This window comes from Haliaeetus leucocephalus, unplaced genomic scaffold, assembly GCF_000737465.1.
Source record: "Haliaeetus leucocephalus isolate CR32 unplaced genomic scaffold, Haliaeetus_leucocephalus-4.0 Scaffold1000, whole genome shotgun sequence".
In the NCBI taxonomy this organism is placed as follows: Eukaryota; Metazoa; Chordata; class Aves; order Accipitriformes; family Accipitridae; genus Haliaeetus; species Haliaeetus leucocephalus.
In genome coordinates, this window is record NW_010973436.1 from 607,086 (window position 1) to 628,174 (window position 21,089).

The 21,089-nt window shown below is 43.4% G+C and overlaps 1 protein-coding gene across 1 annotated transcript in view; it reads left to right on the forward strand.

The window, feature by feature from the left end:
- IPO9 (importin 9) overlaps positions 1-21,089 on the forward strand; it is a 40,882-nt gene that overhangs the window by 349 nt on the left and 19,444 nt on the right. Inside the window, exons 2-9 of the mRNA XM_010584751.1 lie at positions 4-137; positions 10,161-10,222; positions 10,886-10,972; positions 11,944-12,145; positions 12,590-12,678; positions 12,966-13,052; positions 14,580-14,699; positions 19,516-19,616. Coding sequence (XP_010583053.1) covers positions 4-137; positions 10,161-10,222; positions 10,886-10,972; positions 11,944-12,145; positions 12,590-12,678; positions 12,966-13,052; positions 14,580-14,699; positions 19,516-19,616 — 882 coding nt within the window. The remainder of the gene's footprint in view (positions 1-3; positions 138-10,160; positions 10,223-10,885; positions 10,973-11,943; positions 12,146-12,589; positions 12,679-12,965; positions 13,053-14,579; positions 14,700-19,515; positions 19,617-21,089) is intronic.

A 21,089-nucleotide genomic window follows, 5' to 3' on the forward strand; every position in this document is an offset into this window, starting at 1 on the left:
TAGTGGGCCGGGACCGGGGCCGGTGGCGCAGGGGCTGAAGGAAGCGCTGGTGGAGACGCTGACGGGGATCCTGTGCCCGGTGCAGGCGGTGCGCGCCGCCGCTGAGGAGCAGGTGAAGGTGCTGGAGGTGACGGAGGGTGAGTGAGGGCCGGGCCGCGCTGAGGGGACCGGGGCGGATTGGCGGTGTCCGGGTGGATAAAGGCCGCCGCCGCTCCTCCCCGAGCGTTTCCCGGTACCGGCGCCTCGTGGCCGCGTGTTGGCCTCGGCCAAAACTTCCAGCTTCAGCGCTCGGGCCGGCGGCGGCTTTCCTGCCGGCGGTAGGCGTGTGCCCGGTGTCTCTAGAGCAGCCCCTGCCCCGCCTTGGGAGTTCAGCTGCGGGCTCGCCGGTGGGACATCGCTAGGGCTGTCTCCGGCCTGCAGCGCAGGTCACCGGGCAGAGCCGCAGCAGGGTTCCTTCAAGGCGCCGCTCTGGTCGGTGGGACGAGAGGGAAATTGCCGTGGGGCAGTGTGGGGAACGGCCGTGGGACGGCGTGTTTTTGTGTGAGAACTGAACGACCGAGGAGCGCTCCGAGCTCGCTCCCGGTAGGATGTGGAGGGGGAGGTGGGGTGGCGAAGTGGCAGGCCTGTTGCTCTGGGCACCTCTTTCCACCGGAGCCAAGGTCTCCAGGGTTGCTCACACGATGATCACAGAGAGCCTTCCCACTGCGCGTTTGTCCGCAGACCCTGCCCCACTCCCACAGTGATTCTCTCCACCGCTGGACATCTGTGCCCTTGTGTGTGCCCTCGTCCTGCAGGTCATCATCTGTACCTGGCGTGGTTTAGGTTGACTGTGGTCAGGATGTAGCTGTACCCTCGCCTTGTGTGAAACCTCTATGCCAGGGCTCCATTGTCTGTTGCAGAGAACTAAGGACATGCAAGACACTGGAGCTGGGTGGCAACCAGCCTATGGCTTTGAAAAGACAGAGGTTAAAGGAGCAAGCACCCCATATTCAAGCAGTGTCTCTCATTATTCCATTAGTCATCCAGCCTTTTTATGGTGGCACTAAGCTAGTTCATGCACTTGCTGCTTTTTGTGGGTGGAAGCTACACTTAAAAACCTATTGATGGTAACGTTTTATTTCACTTCAGTTTACATTTTATGACCCATTCCAAAGAACTGGAATCTGTAGAAACCACTAGAAGATTGCAGGTAGTCTGCTATGATGGGAGCTGGGCCCTGGAGAATGCAGCACTGCAGCCCTTGGCCCTGAGTTGTACCTGTCGCCTGGCAGCTTGATGGGCTGGCTGTTCTTGGACCCTCCTGTGGAGATTTTACCTTACCTTCGTCTGATTGTGCCATTCTGAAAGTGTTTTGAGAAGTGTTTTAAAGTCTTTCTGCTCCTGAACTTTAGCTCAGAAATGTTATCAAAGGAGGTTTATGGTAAAGAGAAGGAAGGTGTAAGGGCATGACTGGGTCAAGAATAGTGTTGTGATTACATTACTCTGGGAATGAGACTGGGGCGATGAAAGGAAGGCAGATTGTTTTATAAAATGTTTCTTATTGTGCAGTCCCTTAACCTGTGCTTCTAACACTCTCAGGTTAAGTTGTCCTTGATGCATTACGGGGAAATCTGTGTGTTGTCACCGCAGCTGTTGGAGGTTTTAATGAGTGATTCAACAGCATTGCAGTAGTACGAGTCTGGAAGTGCTGTGAAGTTCATTGACCCATAGAGCCTTTGCCTTGCAAAGGTACTACAGTCAGCATGCTCTTCAGTGGCAACATTTTTTTCCTGAAACAGTCTGAATCTTACCACAAGAAATGAAATCAAGTTTGTGTAGTGGTTTGGGTAACAGATTTCCAGAAAAGAATATAGAGGGCTGTAGGTGATGGATGTCCCTAAGTCCCTTTCAGAGCCCAGGAATGCAACAGAATTACATCTGGTGGATAACGTTAAGGGCAAGAGGAATGGAGTCATCTATACTTCTATTTTTTCATTGTTTCACAATTATCCTAGTCACCCAATACTTTTCTGCGGTTGCAGTCCCAGAACTGCATAGGTCTATTGCAGGACCTGTACCCGTGACCTGGAGGAGGCTACAGAATTCCCTCTCATGCAGTTTGCAGGTGGCACCAAACTGGAAGGGAGGCAGTTGATGTCCTTGAGGGCAGGGCTGCCATTGAGAGAGCCCTGCAGAAATGGACTGAAAGGAACCTCCTGAAATTCAGCAAGGACCAATACCAAGTTCTGCACCTGGGATAGGAGAACCCACCACAGGGATGCGGTGAGGCACTGGCTGGCTGGGGAGCAGCTTTGCAGCAAAGGGCCTGGAAATCCTGGTGGCTGGTGAGCTGGACAGGGCCCACAGTGTGGCCTGGAGGCCACCTGCATCCTGGGCTGTATGAACAGGATCAGAGGCAGCAATCAGCCCTTTCTAGTCAGCTCTTGTTAGACTGCATCTAGAATGCTTGTCCCGCTTTGCTCCCACCCCCCAGTGCAAGGAAAGACAGCAACAAATGGAAGTGAGTTCAGCAAAGGGCCATCAAGTTGGCTGGGGAACTGCAGCACTTGCCGCGTGAGGAGGCGCTGCGGGGAGAGGGATTTTCCAATATGGAGCCAGGAGGCTTTTGGGGGTGGAGCTGGCAGCAGCTTCTGGTAACTACGAGGAGGTTGTTGAGACACGGGTGTGGGAGAGGATGAAGGAAAACAGGCACAAACTGAAACAAGGTGTTCAGACTGGATATAAGGGGAATTTTTTTCACTGTGAGGAGAACCAAGCTTTGGAGCAGATTGTAGACACTGTGCCATTTCTGTCCTCAAGTATCTCTTAAGACCTGCCTAGAAAATGCTCTGAGCAACCTGACTTGATGCTGCTGATGCTGCTTTGATCACAGGGGTTGGACTGGAGACCTCCTGAGGTCTCTTTCAGCTCAATTGTTCTGTGCTTCTGCGATTCCTCCTCTCTTGTCCTAGTCAAGCAGCATAGGAGGAATAACCTATATTCTCCTTTTTGTGCTGTCTCTGGGATGGAGAAACTTGCAAAAACCAAGAGGAGCTAAAGGAACACAGCATTTGCCAACACCATATTGTTGAGGTAAAGAAATGTAGATCATGTGTGTCAGAAGTACTTTAAAGAAACAAAAAAAAGTAGTATCATTAAGCACCATGAAGAAGATGCTGTAAGTAAAAGTGAGGGCAGTAGAAAAGAGCACAAGTGTTGGCACTTTTAATGAACAATAAATGAAGGTAGGCCAAACAAAAATTGAGGAAGAACTTTTTGAAGAAGTAAAAAGTTGCGATGCTTTCAAATGTTGCAGAAGCCGAAAGCATTTCAGAGGTGTTCATAGCCACCAGGTGACTGAAGGGTGCAAGGTACATTCAAGGAGTATAGGGCTGCAGAAAAGCTGAATTATTTGTGCTGGTGTTGACTTAACTTGCCACATTGAAAGGGCCTCTACAGGAGACATGTTGGAGAATCAACATCAAGTTGAAGCATGAGTAGAAGCAGTTTCTCTTATCAATTTACAGCAAGTGCTACAGGATGGATCTCCAACAGTTTTAAAGGGACTCAAACATTAAATTACTATGCTACGAATTGTGCTGTAAAACTTGCCACTTAAGGCCACTTAGGGACCAGATAAATATAAGTTGATAAACACAGGACAGCTTTCAGTGAGGGCTCTAAGGTGAGGAACAGAGTGGTGAATGTTGGGGTTTTTACAGGTGAGTCAGTGTGGCTTTTGCACTGCCTGTAATAGTTAAAATTATGTCAAGGGTTGGAATGTGGAGAGCAGGACACATGAGATTGTTGTGGCAGTCAGTCTATGTTTAATAGAATAGCTGTTTCAAGGAGTCCTGGGACTGCCAAAAAGCTTTTAGAAAATTCCCTTACTGAAACTTTCTGAAGAAACTAAACTGCTGTGGACAGCTCTTGAATTAATAACCAATTAAAAGCTTGAAGACAAGAGGTAGAAGTGACTGGTCATGTTTCACGTGGCAGGGAGATAATCCCACATGAAGCTGGACTGCTCAGCACATCTGTAATTGATGTGGAAAGGAGTGAAGAGTGGTGTGGCAAAGTTGCTGATAGTGCTGCTCGGTCTGGCTAGAGTGAGAATTGGTGGCAAAAATTACAGAATGATTCCACAAGAGTGAGTTGAGTGTGCAAACTAGGTGTAGGTCAGTGTTGGTCAGCAAAGTAATGCTGGGGGAGGAGGAGACAGCCCAGATGATACCTTAAAAAGTAACGGCTGTCCTAACTGTTGGTACTGGGAGAAGAAATCCCATTGTCAGTGCGGAGAGTTTCCTGAAAATACCCATTCACTGCTCTGCCGTGCTCCGAAAGCCAAATGGACCGTTAAGGAGGGAACAGAGAACAAAGCGCGACATAAATTCCTCGTGCTTCTGCAGTCTGAGTGCCGCATGCATTACCGACTTGCCACTCTCAGGAGGGATAAAGCAGAGCTGTAAAAATGCAGCACAGAGACATTCACAGAGGTGTGGAAAAGCTTCTGTTCTCAGAAAGAGCGAATACATTGACTTTTCTGCCTGAGAAAGAGTTACCAGAGATGGAGGCTCTAAAATCATAAGTGACAGAGAAGGTGTGTGAGGAGTGATTATTTGTGATTTCTCGTAATGCTAAGATCAGATGAAAATGAATCTGAAGCAAGCAGAAGGAAGTAGGTTCCTTCCCCTGGTGTGCAAACATGGAACTCGTCGCTGTTGGATGTTAGAGGTAGAAATGGTTCAAAAACCGTTTGACATTCCTGGAGGAAAAAGCTCATCAAGAGCCATTAAACACAGTGGTTGGATACAACACCTCCTACAGGATATTCCTCACGCCAAGATTTCCGAGGGGGGGTGTTGGGGGAAGTGTTGCTCTGCCCTCACCTCTTTTCTTAAGCTGCTTGCAGGTTGGGTTGCGTAATACAGGTAAGCCAATGCAGCAGTTAGCTGTCCCTGTGTGTTGTGTGCTGCCCTGTGCTAGCACCCGCTCTCTTCCATGCGCGGTTTAGCCGGGTTGAGATGGTTCAGTTTTCTGTGAGGGTGCAGTCGAGCATCCTGAAGCAGGTTGATAGTGGATCTTGCCAGTGCTTGTATAAGGGGATGGGTAGAAATACATAGTTAGAGGTGAGCCTCTGGACCAGGCTAACTGTCCAAGAGGAGTCTCCTGTCTGACTTGATACAGCCATTCTGGAGGAATACGGGACATCAGCTCTGGTGTAAGGATATGGTGGCAGTTACTTCCTGCCATGTCACCCTTTAGCAACTTCCAAACATGGGCCCAGCGACTCAGTCTCTTCCCTGCTTCTGCATCTTCTGTCTGCTGAGAAAGTCTGGGAATAGGTACCACTAGACAGCTTGGGGAAGGGAGATGCATTATTGTTGGTCTCTGGAAAGATGAAAGTTCACCTGGTGACCTTTGTTGTCTCTAGATGTTAATGGAACATAAAAGCAATGCCTGACACTGTTCAGGGGGAAGGCAGGGGAAATGAGAGCTCCAGGTTGTGGAGCGATGCTGCTGTGCATCCATCTAACTTGGCTCAACTCCGCCACTGACTTTTCCCAGTGAACTAGCGATAACGTTTCCATTCCCCCTTTATCTGGTCTGTCCAGGTAACATCGTATACCACATCTGATGGTATATGTGTGTGCACTATGGCTGACATCATATGACTTGAGAATAATTCCGTAACTGTATTGGAGAACATGTATGGAGGCCAAGCGATCTCCAGGAATGTCAGAGCAGGGACAGTGTCACTCTGAAGGAGGTGCATGTCCACCAGGAGGGATTGTATCTTGATCCTGTGAAGAGGAGCAGTGTCTGTAACACATTCCTCTAAATCATGCTGATGAGGAGTTTTAATGCCAACTTCTTACTCAGTTGAAAAATACTGCTACCTGTTTGCCTGGTTAGATAATAAGTTTGATGTTTTATGATGCCGGTAGTAAGTCTCTGAGCTATCAGCTCTTGTGCTCTGGAAATGTGGTGGTGATAGATGAATGGCTCCAGGCTGGAGAATTGCCTTTCTTTTGCCTGTCTACATTATGTGTTTCTGTTTGTCCTTTTTGCAGGTAGACAAGGCATTTATAAGGCTGTCTTCAGCGTGGCTTATGTTGTGACATCTTGTGTATGAAAAGGTGTCTTCAGCTCAGTCCTTTGCAAAGGTCGTTTGTTGCCAGAAGCTGAGATATGCAGGTGGCTGTGAAGATGGTGCTGACCTTGGTAAATTGGCTCGTGTGTCAGTCTGGGCACGCTGACCCTTTAAAGTTTCTTGTCCATCGTGTTTGAGACTAGTCCTGTGTAGGAGACAACCAATGCTTTGATTTGAACGTGATCTCAGATTTGAATACTGGCTTAGCGGGTCTTGTAAATGCTCTTTCAGTATCTTCTCTTCCAGAGTAGGTGGCTCAGCGCATTTAGTTTGATGCTTTAAAACTCCGTTGATTCTCAGATGATATTTGCGTGGTACAGTTTGCTGCCATTTGTATCAGGAGAACAGCTATAGGTACAATGGTAGCATGAAACTTGTAGCATCACTTGTGCTTCACGAGTTCAGCATGGTTTTGCTTATGGTTGACTCCTTCCCAACATAAATGTTTTAATGCATATGGCTTTGAGAATAATTTCTGTATTGCGTTGGGTGCCTCCTTGAATATGTGATTTCATGCCATAAAAAACAAGTATTGTGTGGAAGGAGAGTTTCTGGAGAATTTACAAACATGACCGCAATATGTGGTTGTATGGTGGTCTCTTGGCTGTAACTTGAATCATAGTAGAGTGGGTGATGGGCAGAAATAGGTGGAAATCCTGTGAATGGATAAATTGAGCTGAATTTTTAACAGGAGTTAACATTTTTACATTGAACTGAATTTTTAACAGGGAAATCAAAACAAGAAATGGCCACACTGAGACACATGAGATACCTGTCTTTCAGGAAGAAAGGTTATTCACAGCAGCAAATGCTGTTATTTGCACTGTGAAATGCTGCAGACGTGTTGAGTGTAGTGAGAAGTTGTGAAGAAGGGATTTAAAGTGAGATAACTATAGCCATCACAGATGCTGGAGAAGACTGACCTTAATGTTTCTGTCCTTTGCTGAGAAATGAGGAAAATACGGTTGTAGTTTTCAGAGGTGTGCTGAAAAAAAGAGTGCTTTTGGAGTAGTCGCTGAACATCATGATGGATGCTGAAGAAGTTCCTCAAAGCACATTTGTAGTGTGTAAAAACTATGCCTAAACATTAGGTACTTGCTTGGTATTTCTTCCTAGTCTGTCTGCAGATGCCCTCCATGCTCTGCACTGGTCTGACCTTGTGGCTGACCCTGCTTTGAGCAGGAGGTTGGACAGGATGACCTCCTGGGGTCCCTTTCAACCCAGATTACTTTATGATGATGTTATTGAAAACCAGTCCCGTGGAAAATGTTGTCTGCACCTGTGTAGCTGAAGACTGTGATGCACAAGGGGTGGGCAGATGTTGGGTAAAGGGAAGTCAATTTCTGATGCTGCTGTGGTTGTGAAATCTGGTCTCTGCAAACTGAATGTTGTTTTAATTTGGAGTGTTGGTGGCCATGGGGCAGTGGATTCACCCGGGTTGGCTGCAGCAGCTACCACGGCCTCTTCCTCCGCTGCTGCCTGTCTCCACCCCCAGCAGAGACAACTAAAAGGGACCTGTCGCAGCTCCTGAACCAGCTCTGTATGGATGTACTGAGCTGGACTCAGTCAGTACTGGCCCACTTCCACGAGGCAGGATGTGAAGTGCAGTGACTCAGTAGAAAGGCCTGCTCGTTTATTCTTCCCTGTTTAGTACTGTTTTTTTGGTTCGGTCCAGCTTAATTTCTCCAAGAAGCTGGGGGTGAAGAGGTTGCGTAAACTGGTTATGTGGTAGATGGAGCTTGGTTGTGAAGGAGGAGAGCTGGATTTCACTAATAGTGAGGTTAGTGGAGAGGAGAAGCAGAGCTGGGAGGAAAGGTGTTTGACAAGTGTTCCCTATGCCAGGCCTTTCATTAAAAGTTTCTAATCTTTTGGTTTTACAGACTTTATCTTGGGAAGAAGATTTGATGTTTCTGGTATCTCAAATCTAGAAAATATAAGTGGAGGAAGCACTTATCAAGAGATGCATTTGAACTGCGGTTACCCATGATAAAGATAGAAAGTTCCTAGTCAGCTGGGAAAAAACCAATAATAAACCAATTCATTGAGAAAAGAGGAGCCAGTGAGCTATACAATGATCAGTGTAATTTCCGTGCCTGGAAAGATTCTTGGACCAGCTCGTTAAACAGCTTGCCAGTGTCTATAACACAATAGGATAAATAGATGCTACAGAGCTAATACTGTTTTATATGATCTGTTCTCGATAAATCCATCTAATTCTTGTTTGATGGTAGAGCTGGCTTATTGCTTAAGCAAGCAAGTACTGGGTATGAATGATCTGAGTTCAGTAGGACTCCTGATACAAATTTGCCACTATGGTCATTTATCAGTTAAGAAGATACAGTTTTGTAATATTTTTATGTTGCACAGTTGGCTGAAAACCTGTGCATAGAGTAGTTATCAGTGGCTTATTGTCAAACCCAATGGGCTTTTAAGACAGAGCTCTTGGTAGCTGCAGTAGTGAGTACACATCTGGTTTACCAATGATGACACTGCAGTTGGATTGGAGGGCAGAATTAGAAAGATGTTGGAAAATTGGAGAGATAACCTAAAATCATTGAAACAAAATATTGTAAATCAAGTGCAGAGTACTGTACGTAAAGGGAAAAAAATCAAATGCATATATGGAAACAGATTTAAAGATTGCAAAATAGCCATAGTAGTGACTTGCAACTATGTGAAGCTGTTACATTTATTCTGGCTTCTTAGTTCATTTATATCCTTTAAAAACGTGGCTGAAATGCAATGCTATACTCGAGTCTGGAATATTGCAGACAGCTAGAAGAATAATTACTGGTACAGTTAAGAGGAGTATTACGTTAAGTACATCTCGGAATGAGGCTCCCTGCTTTTGCAGCTAGGGCAAGCGTTTTTGGGGGTTTTTTTCCTTTTTTAAAATGCATGATCTCTGCAGAAGGGTTGAAGGAGCTAGGCATGTTCAATGTAAGCACGGGAAAGTGAGAGGCAATTGTCTCCCAACCCAGAAAAGCCTCTTACAAGTGAGGTGGATATTGGGAGAAACTCACTCAGAGAACCGCATTTGTGAAGTGCTGAAATATGCTGCTAAGCAGAGTTGCAGAACTCTTTTTGAGAAGAATTTTCATTACATTTTTGTCAGGGATGCTGGTAGCATGTTTAACCTGTCCAGAGGAGTCAGGCTGTACTAGTGGGACCTCAGGACATACCTTCGGCTCCACGGTTTCTAGAACTAAAACCTCAGAAATGCATTTCTTAAGCAGACTTGCAAAATTAAATGAAGTATTTAATACAGTTATCAGCTACCTGGAAGTTAAAGTTGTAATTTGAAGCAAATTTATTGAGGCATATGGATTTACCATACCAGAAAAGCTGCTCTTCCTGCTTTTATTTTCTGTGCTCAGTTATGAACAGAATTGGTACAAGCATTTTAATTTTGCCTTTGTTACAGAGCTTGCTTGGCAACTAAAAGAAGCTCTTGCTTTTTCTGGTTAAATTTCTTGCTGAGAAGGTCCTGTGGCCCAAATGATTGTACAGGCAGTTCCTGATGTCAGTGTGCTTGGGTAGGGTTTGCTCAGGAAGGTGCTTGGTGTGTTCTGAGCTGTCTTATGGTGTGGTTTGGGACAGCTGAAGTGGTGGTTCCAAATCACCTCTGGATGAACGGTTGTCCGAAAATGGACTGCTGTCTGACAGTCTTCTGTCTTAATCCATCCCTCATGTCACAACTTGACTGATGATGTTACATTGTAGATAAGATTTCTTTTTTTTTAAAGTTGTAAATCATTTGCTTGGTATTAACCTGTGTCGCAAAATTTTTTGCTCGTGAGAGAAAGTAATAAGATGCTGAGAAAATAAATGAAGTTTGTGCAGAGAGCACAGGGGAGAATTAATGCTCATGATTCATTTGAGTAGCTATGTTTTGGAATTGTCTTCTCCTTCCCACATGTGAATCATTCAGTTGGTATGATGTCTTTCTCCAAAAATCTTGATAATTTTGCTGTGTGGGAATAAAAGTTATGATACCAACCTTTTTTTTTTTTTTTTTTCCTTGCAGAATTTGGTGTTCATTTAGCAGAACTGACTGTAGATCCCCAGGGAGCTCTGGCCATCCGTCAGGTGAGTTTACCTGGAACTGTAGAAAGAAGTCTGATGGTAGTTTCCTTGGTTTTTAAAATATTCTCTCATGTTTCCAGGTGAAAAATTGGAGGTAGCTTTCTATTACTGCTTCTCCAGTTTATTTTACATTTCTCTAGAGTCGTTACTTTCTCTTCCAACATTATTCAGGTGTTATACCCTTACCTTTTTTGAAAATAGTGCTTTTTGGAATTAATAAACCTGGTGCTGAGACAGTACTGTACTGGGAATGGGCACAACTTATGAGGCGGATGGTAGGCATCAGCAAGCAGAAGTGTGTGGCTTGTCTTTACAGCAGCTTTTTCTGTAGGTGTTTTCCTCCTTGAAAAGGAAGTTTAGGTTCTGTATTTCTTTAGTTTCCATGTGACCCATATCTTGTGCTTTTTTAGAGGTGAGGAAATAAAGCTACTGCCTTGTGTCAGTGCTGTACAGGCCATCATTGCTCAATGGATGGCCATCAGTTCATCTTTTTAATGCGGTAGCTTTTTTTTGTCCCTTTCACAAAGATTTTTTGCATTTTTGGCAAGCCCTGTTGCTCCTCTAAAAGCAGCATGGTGGGACAGGAGGCTGAGCAAATGGGTCAGGGGTGACGCTTGCCATGGTTGCAAGATTTGTTACTGATTCTTGACCTCTCTTCTAATACAGCTAGCATCTGTCATTTTGAAACAGTATGTGGAAACTCACTGGTGTTCTCAGTCAGAAAAGTTTAGACCTCCAGAGACCACAGAAAGGGTAAGATTTGGTTTCATGTTGTCTACTTTAAAACACTTTATCCATCAAGAATATTAATTTTGTAGGTGGTTTAAGAAGTGCCAGTGCCCTTGCATATTATGAGGATTAATGGCTTCAGTTAAGGTTTTCTGACGTTTTCTGCTTTGAAAAATCTGTTTTCAATTGCTTAAAACAACACTAGACTTCAGAAGCTTGGACTAATTTCTGTAGGAAAAGCTCAGCCATAAAGTTGCTGTTGCTCTAAGAGCAAGACTAGAAGAAAGCTGTTTTGTAAGTTTTACAAAAACTGATTCTGGCAGTCCTTTTTCAGAGAATTACTAAATCTTGTGTTTTTTAGCTTGGGTCTTAAAGGCTGTTTTCCCATGACAAATTTCAGTTTAAAGGTCTGCTAGGTTTCATTAAAAATCTGTTCAGTAGGAGTATCTAACAGCTAAAATGGCCAGACATTCTAGCCCTTTGCCACTTTGACTGTTGACTGGACCATCTTTCACATCTAGGGTATGATTCATCCCACCAGAGATAATTGCTTGAAATAAGTCTTTTGAATTAAGCCCCAGAAGTGCTGGCTTTTTTTTCGTGTCCCTTCAGGGTTGAGTGACTAGTTCTTGTTTACTAAAATCTTCCAAAGTAAGCAAACATAGTCCCTGACACCGGAGCTGGGATTTATCTCGGCTAACTCTGGATGTCTTCCCTGTAGATATCTACATCCTATCTAATTGCAGCTGTGAGCTTTTTACTGGACGCTTGGCCAAGTGCTCTGTGCAAAAAGAGTGCTATGTTAAAACACCATGCAGTTTTCCATAAAAAAATTACGGGGTGTAATGTGCAAGGTTTTTTTGTCTCACGAGTGTTCATTTTGTAAAACCAATATTGAATCAATATCAGGATACAGTCATAGGTATAAAAGCTTTTTCAATTAAATTGTTTTATGACTGGGGATCTGTTTTGCTAAATAGTGTTATTGTCTACAGGCAAAAGTTGCTATTAGGGAGCTCCTACCTAACGGGCTGAGAGAATCAATCAGCAAAGTGCGTTCGAGTGTTGCATATGCGGTTTCAGCGATAGCCCATTGGGACTGGCCTGAAGCCTGGCCCGAGCTTTTCAATCTCTTGATGGAGATGCTGGTTAGTGGAGATGTGAATGCAGTGCATGGAGCCATGAGAGTGCTTACAGGTATGTATATGCGAGAGCTTTGGCAATGCTGATGTAGGAGGTGGTTTAGGCTTTTCCTTACGCTAGTATTCTGTCACTTTTCACTCCAAATTGAAGAAACTGGAGTTTGCTTCTTCTCTTCTGGGCGTGATGCCTGTCGGTCACTGTTGAATTGCATGCTTAGTAGATGTCATGAAAGCTGAGGAAGAAGGTTCTGTGCTACAGGTTATAGCTCAGATGGAACTTTGATTGTAACACCCTGTTTTTCAGATATCCGCAATTTTTAGCATGATATTTTTCTGCTTCCCTTCAAGGATTGCCACAGGTAGGCCAGATGACACTGGTCTAGTCAAGTACGAATCAACGTGTTTCCAGTATGCTTACTGTTTCCCAAAGATTCTGTTATTGCTGTTGCCTACAAATTTGTTTTCTTATAAGAACTTACCTTCTTTTTCCATTTTCTAGAATTTACACGGGAAGTGACAGACACACAGATGCCACTTGTTGCTCCTGTTATTCTTCCAGAGATGTACAAAATTTTCACAATGGCAGAGGTACAATCTTCACTATTAAGTTGGTACTGAATAGCATTAGTGGGAATGTTTCTTGGAGCAGAGAAACTCCAGATTTAATGGTTAAGCTGTACTGTAGTATGAGTTAGACTTAAAGAATTTTCTTGATTATGTGATAGTTGATGGCAGCTTATGTTTCAACAGAGAAGCTGAAGCCAATGGTAAAATAAGAGAATCAAGTTAAAGCAAAAAATAAATACAATTAAAAGAAAATTAAAGGAAATAAAAGTATCCTGTGTTCCTGATCTATTATTTAAACTTTTTTCTAGGTGTATGGTATTCGCACAAGGTCGCGTGCAGTAGAGATATTTACCACATGTGCCCATATGATCTGTAACATGGAGGAATTGGAAAAGGCAAGAGTTTAACTTATGTACAACATACATTGAATTCAGACTGAGCGAGATTCTAAATAATTGTTACTATGAAAATGAAACATTGGAGAATTATGTACTCTGTCAGCTGTAATTCTGGGAAAGAGGGTGTAATTTAATACATGTAAAGTGGCTAACTCCCTCCTTTACATGCATGCCTTGATACTGTGACTCGGTTTCCATAATTAAGTTTAACTTGTGACATATCAAGAGACATGCTTGTAACAGCTCAGAGAAAGGGGAAATCAGCGTGGGGAGAAGATAGTGTATCATCCCTTTGTTTGGAAATCCCTGTCATAGCTTCCAGGCTCCAGGTGAACCATGTGTCCTGGTAAACTGCCAGGCCTTGGCCCTTTGCGTTATGATGGGCAGTTTTCTGGCCCTTGGGCGAGACATTGGTTGCAAGCTCCTGGAACTTCATCAGTTGCTTTAGCGTGCACTCCCCAGACCATAAATTGTTGTTTTTAACTTTTTGGGGGGTGAGGATAGGAAAGGGTGACTCTCAATCTAGTGGCTAGTTGTTGCTGAGTGGCTATTCAGTGCAGACTTTTGGGAAGTTCTGATAATTGCGCGGTATCTGTACTGCACTGGCAAGGTTACTTATGCAATACATCAGGCAGCTGGTTACCAGTATCCAAAAGACAGTAGTAGCTTCCCACTGTCTTATTCTGGAGGAGGGCCGAAAGTGTCCTTTACATTGTATACAAAACTTTTTCTATTGAAATTTGACTTAAAAAAAAGAAAAAGAGGCAATCTTTTTATAAATTGCTAAAGTGGTATTTCATAATTGATTTAAGCATACAACTTTTCTGTCTTAACTATGGAGTTATGAGGAATATTCTCGATAAAATTATTTTTGTCCAATATTACTTGCTCTGCCAAGCACTGCTTATGGAATGCTTTGACATCTGGAAAAATACTTGCTGCATTTTCCTAGGAAGAATCATCATGGTAATCTTCAGGCCAGCTGTTCATACTCAGCTCACAAAGAGCTTGTTTGGTTTGGGGGAGGGTGGCTCAGGAGGGAGATAAATGCTGTCCGCAGGGTTCAGTGTAATTGCTTGTATGTGATGTAGTCACCCCAGGTTTCTTTTATAGCCTGCAGGGGGTCCGGGCGTTAGGGTACAGGGGATGATTCATCTAGTCAAATGAAAGTGCCTCTTTAGGAGGATGTGCGCTACTCCTGAGACTCTCCGGACTGGATTGTCTGGATCTCTATTTGGAGTCTGAAGTGATTAGCTTAGATGTAGTGTGTGTTTTGTAGCAGTCTGAGCTGTGCGGTTTTGAAGGGTGGGATTCAGCTGAGCTTAGTTCCCAGCATGAGGAAAGAGCCAAAGTGATGTCTGAAACAAGTATTTCATGTGACTTTGCAATGTTCTGCAGTTGCCATGAGTCCCTCTTTGGTTTTGTAGCAGAAAAGTGCAATTTCTGTTGCTTCTAGTGCTTTACTTACCAGATACAGGTCTCCCAAGTCTGACATTCACCTGTGCTTGCATTGATCATAACCAGGGTGCGGCCAAAGTCCTGATTTTTCCTGTGGTGCAGCAGTTCACAGAGGCCTTTGTTCAGGCCCTGCAAATGCCTGACGGACCTACGTCAGACAGCGGGTTTAAGATGGAAGTCTTAAAGGTAAGTTACTTAAGACTGATTAAATAAAGAAAGAATTGAATACCAATACACTGTCAGATGTGCTGGAAAACAGAGAAACTTGAGTGCATGTCACCTCTCCTAGTATTGCTCATGTAATGAATAGTGAAGTTTTTTGGCTTCCAGTGCCGTACAACATTGAAATAAATTGTTCTGCCTGTACTGAAGATAACCTGTGATGAGATCCATAGGGATCTGTCCCTAAAATGATCCCTAGGGACCAATCCATAGGATGATCTGTCCTTGTCATTTGCTGATCTAAGACATCTTGGAAGCATCTTGTTTGGACACCATACTCAGTAGTTAAATACCTGTCTTTTCTAAAGATGCTGCAGAATTCTGCTGCAATAAAGTTTTAAAAGCTTATTATGTGCAGGTGCTTTTCTAGAACTTGCCTGCTCTTTAATGCTAAATTATCTCTGCAAAAGAGAGATGGAAAATCTTTGTATTCTTGCGGTTTCCTGGAGAAGGAAGATTGGATTGCAGAGCTCTATGTGCATGTAGCTCAGTGCATGGGGGCAAGAGTGCCAGTGTAGGTATGGAGATCTCTTCAACAGCTGGGAAAGCACTGGAGTTCTAGATGCGCTGCCTGCAACATGGGAGAGAAGAAAAGAGCTCAAAACCTAAGTTGCAGAATCAAATCCAGATCTTTCATTTACTTGTATGTGTGCTGGGGTAAGCAAGACTTGGGTCACAGTGTACAGGTTTCTGAAGTTGAACGGCTGAGGCCCATTCAGCCACATTCCCTGAAGAGAACAGGAAGAGTTATTGAAGACAAGCATCAAAAGTTTTTCATAATGACCAGCTTTGCGCTGGAGCCATGAAAATAAATGCTGGGAGGTGCAGGAGGATGCTATTGTATTATACAGACTAGCAACTACTAAGTTCTGTGTTGTGGAACTTGTTTTCTTAGTCCTCTTAAAGGCAGCAGTACCCTGGTTGTGGCAACCTGTCACTTTTCAGTAAGGGGTTGCGGGTATCATATGCTGGAAACAACGGGAGCTTGTTTCTTACTGTGCGGCACCAAATGGAAGGGAGTTTGCAGTAGGATGTTGGCAAGTTTTGTCAAGAGAGTGTCTCTTGTGTTTTTTTTCCTTTTCCATTGGCTGTGTGCTAGGATTCCTGGGGCAGTAATACATAGGAACGCTAACATGAAGGGGATACTGTGGGATACTCTGCAGGGTGTAATCTCAGTTTGAACAGGCTGCAGCTCAAGAGTGTCTCAGTCTGATTCCAGATACATATATTCAGATGTTTAATGAGCAGAAGTAGTTTTCAGCCTACACAAAAGCAGTTGTAATTGATAGTTTTACTCTAACCATAGACCAGTTCTTCTGTTCTTGTTACATTCATACATTCTGCAGCCTTTTTTTTTATTTACATAACAGTGCTTACCGGAATTGGAGCTATTTGTACTTGTATGTCTGCACTGATATGCAGCAGTAGTCTCTTGAAAGATGTGACAGTCTGGGAAAGTGTTTGATGTAATGTCATCATGTTCTTAACTCTGTTCCTTAATTGTGTTTGGGCATCTGCTTTTGGCCACTGCTAGGTAGGTGCAAAACAAGAGAGGATTTTGGTCTGAATACACTATTGTATGTTGGGTGGCATTGATGGCAACAGAAAATCAGTATGGATTTAAACAGTAAATTCAGGAGATCTGCTGCTGACAAGTGGTTTGTAGGAGGCTTTTTGTGAAGAGATGAGTATTCTGGCTGTTGACTCAGGGCAATTCATGATTTTGTCACTTAGGGTTTCTAAGCTGATGATACCAATTTTCTAAGGGAAAAGGGATTGAGGTGAAAGACCCATAAATTGCCTTCCTTTCCAGAAAAGTGGATTTTGTAGTCATTGTAATGCAGAAGTAAGAGACCTCAAGGGATTAGTTAAGCCAGCTCTACAGATGAGATCATTACAGGAACCCCTTGAAATGCTGGCGCAATGGAGGAGGGAATTGAGACTTTTTTATAGTACATTTTCAACCAGATGCGAACTCAATCCTATCTTTTTTTCCTTAATGAAGTGCTATGCAGCAAATGACAGAGAAAGATTTTTTTTTTTTCTTCCCTGTCTCTTGAGAGCTTTGTACTCCAATGTTCATGGAGTTCTTGGTGGAAATCAGAGGCAGCCCTGACCTAAAATGTCTTGCTTTCCATATAAGAACGTTATGCAGGACAGTGTCGAAAGCTTTAATGAATAATACTGAAGTGTACACATCTGCCTGATCCACTTGGACAGTTATCCTATTTAAGAAAGTAAGTAGGTTGGATCACATCATGGCAAACCACTGATTGTTAATTTGTCCCCAATCTTTCCAAGTGTGGTTACAAGTTCAGAAGCAGTAATCAGCAGGAGTGTCAGTGCCTTTAACCCTTGAAGGAGGTGGAAGGTTTGGCCACAACAAAAATATTTTCAACCATGAGGACTAGAACGAAGTACCAGTGGTGTAATTTATTGTTTTGTTGTTTGATAGTTTAGCATGAATTAAATTGATATCTCTGAGGATGAATGAGCTGCAACTAAATGATGATTGAATCCCAATTCCAATGTTGTTGAATATGCCACTATTGATTGTTTTGAGAGAAACAGAGTGATTAAACGTGACAGGTAACAGTTAAGGCAAATTTCATAGCAAGGGAATACAAATATTATGTACTTAGTATGCAGTAATTATATAAAGGGCACCAATTAACCAACAATCTAGTATCTTACAACCTTGCTGTAGTGCTTCTTCGCTTGTGCTTAAAATCTGTTCTTTCAACACCTGTATGTTAGGTAGGTCAGAGAAGTTATGCTTATTTTTTTCCTGCTGCTGGAACAAATAATTAGTTACAAAAATAATTAATCATACCCTCTTTGTTCTTGGATGGAAGACAGGGTGGCAGCCATGTCTTGGGGGCAAATTTCCTAAGCTTATGAGCAAAGTACATAACCTGCACCTGCTGCGCTCTTACTGAATGTTTAGCTTTAGCGTGCTCTCCTGCTGCTGGCTAGTGTGTATTTTAAGCTTTTTATCCGCAAATCTGGGGATTCCTTCTCTGTCTAAAGACACAAGTAGGAGATGAAGCAAGAAAAGGCTTTAATACAGAGTGACTTTAAGGAGATGCCGAGCAATTCATGGAGATGTGGTTGGATATTTGCTTGCAGAATAGCTGGAAGGGGTTCGGGAGCTGTTGTGTTGCTCCCCGGTGGTGGTTTTGGTGTGTCCGTGTGGTGACTCAGGCTACAGGTGTGGATGCAGTCAGTTATTGTCTGGTTTGGCTATTAAATGTCCTGCTTGGGGAGCAGCTTGACTTTGCTATGAAGAGAGATGGATAAGGATTTTCTTGGAGGATTTAATAGGTGATGGAGCAGTACATGGGGATTGGCAGAGGAGGAGAGGAGGAGGAGGAGGAGATCTGTGAAGCAGTTATTTTAGCTCAAACAAGCAGTGGGAATTGGCAGGATGAGAGGCCAGGGGTTGAAATATAACATTTGACAGGAGAGAGTGCTCTTTTTTTAATGACTTGTGCTGCGTGAGATTGGTGAACTTGCAAATGCAGCCTTCTATTGTTAGAACTGCAGAGCTATTGAATTGAAGAACTCTTACCTCTCCAGCAATGCTTCCTGCAAGATTGTCTTGGCATATAGCTTAGAAAAACTTGCATAGGGTTCGTAAGTAGTGGTATATGGAACAAGTCTCTTTAGATGCTACTGTGGCCATAGTCAGTGTTGAGTTTGCAGCAGTCCTCCAGATCAGGTTCAGGCCCTCTGCCAGCACCTGCATAAACTTAATTTTTTTTTCAACAGGTCTTTTCTGTAATGCTTCTAGCACCTACCAGACTCATTCTCAAACTTAACATATCTAGGTTATCTCTGGCTGCCTGCTCATTGCTAATACCAATATTAGAATGCTGGGATTTTTTCTGGAAGGTGAATTATTATTTTTTTATTTCTATTAGTATACCCAATGCTACAAACAAACGAACTGGACAAAGTGTTTCATGTTGGGTAAGCAGAAACAAACTAATACCCATATGTCTTGTAGCAGCCATCACTCAGGCAGTCCGTGAGGGGCTCTTCTGTAACCAATACAAAATAACTGTAGCTGTGCCCCTGTGGGAGGAAGCGGTGTCTGTTAGGTGGAGTGAGAGTTCTCTGACTCCTGGAGGATCCCAAAAGCTATTTGGCAAGCATCAGTGAAAGGGCTCCCCTAAATCAGGGTGATCAGCTTCATGAAACCCCAGGCACAATCTCCTGTAGAGCTGCTGAGCTGCTCCCAAAACAGCCCCTGTGTTGGGCTGGCGCAGCTGCCTCTGCAGCTGATGGGTGAGAGAATTGATCTGGGTGGGTGTTTTCTTCTGCAGCTATTCTCTGGATGTGCAAACGGATGTATTGCTTGCTATGGGTAGAAGTGTGGGAAATAGCCTGTGGTCTGGTTTTATGTGATTTAGAGTTCATTTTCTGGGATAAGATAGCTTCCAGGTGGTAATCGTATCCAGACAGTGCTGTGCACTTACGTACTTCTGATTGGAGTCTATACCTTACCACCAAATTACTGCACTGTCTTCACTTCCAGAGTTGTACATCTTGTGTTATCCCTTTGCTCCCCTGCAAAAGAGCAAACGTGAAGAGGGGTGTGTTTGTCAGAGTTTGTACAAGTGAGAGGACTGCCTGGTCAGGAGTGAGAGGAGGAGACCTTGGTGGCAGGAAGATGTTGGATTATCTCAATTATTAATGAAACAACAGCCTGTGATTTGAGTGTTTGTTGATGGTTTTCCCCAGTTTCACTTCTGACTGATATTATTTTTTGTTCCAGGCTGTGACAGCACTTGTGAAAAACTATCCAAAGCACATGGTTTCGTCAATGCAGCAGATCCTGCCCATTGTCTGGAATACCCTTACAGAAAGTGCCGCCTTATATCCTTTGTAGTGAATGGTTTTAACTAGAATAGAACAAGACAAACTCTGTCTCATACACAGTAACAACCTGAACACAGCTGAAGAGCATGGTACATGGAGGAGTCTGCTGTGACAGAATATAGGCATTTATAGTGTAAATGTACTGGATATTTCTGTTACTTCAGTAGGCTCCATTAAGTTTCTTTTAGCTTAAAAGTCATATATGATGAATGATGCGAGTGCCTGTGTTATACTGGCTGCAGAATTGCAGCTGATCTCTGCATTGTTTCTGGTACTCTTCAGTGAAAACTGTCTTCTTAAAAAGATGTCTTGTCACAATGTAAAGACTTCAGGTAAAAGAGAATCTACAATACCCCTTGCTACAGCAGTATTAATTGCTGGTTACACTTTCTGCTGAAGTTGAAGTTGATTTGCCTTTTGAATTTTATAACTTAGTCATTACTTCACTGCCCAATTGGGCCATGTTAGAGGTATTCGGTTGGTAGTTTTCCCAGTACTTGCAAACTGACAAGTCAATTCTTTCCATATCATTAATCTGAAAGTTGCTTTTTTAGCAGTTTATAATGAGACATAAATTGTAGAATACTGAGCCTTCTTGTAGGTTTTTCAGATTTTTTTGATATAAACACCAGAACTGGACACTGCATTGTGTTAACAGCATAAGGGTTGACTGAGCATTTCTTCTGTAATTTAATAAGAATGACTGTTCTCCTACAGATCGTAGATCTAGACCTTTTTATATCAAAACTGCCAACATAGTCTTGTGTTTCAGAATTCTGCTGCATGTTGGGTGATAGGCTCTTGTAGAGTAAAAATGGTCAGGGAGACCATAAAAGTAGCCTTAGTTCTGGAGCAAGTAGAGGCTGTCTGGTTTCAAGGTCAGCTGGTTTTTTGGGTGTGTTTTGGGTTTGGGGTTTTGTTTTTTGGTTTTTTTAACACCTTTTAAAATACAAGGACCTGTTTGTTAATTTTTTGATGGTGTATTTCTCCCTCTCCTGTCCTGACTCCCACTGCAGTCCAGCAGGCAGCTGAGCTGACAAAATAGTTTTTTGTTTGCAAAAGGGGAGAGTCTTGTCCTTCCTTCCCTTGTGTTTGCTCTGGCATTTGTTGGACCTTCAATTCACCATCCTCCTTCCTCTCCACCCCCAGGTTAATTTTCTGCTACTTCTCAGGGTTGGAGGCTCATGGAGAGGCCTGACAGGGAGCAGAGCCAACACAAGGTAGCACATGGCAGCATGGGGTTGGCTCCTCACCCTTCAGCAGCAGTGAAGTGTTGAATTGATTCGCTGTCCCCTGGAGTGAGTCTGGGTGGTTCCGTTCTTGCAAAGTTTTAACATGAATGAAGTTTTGGGTTACCTTGGGGAATTCGGTTTAAGTTAACCAGATGATCTAAAGGATGTACTGAAGTGATGTGGAAGTGGTCTTTGAAGTTGGGCAATGTACAAAGCCAGGAGCTCCTGGGGCTTGTCT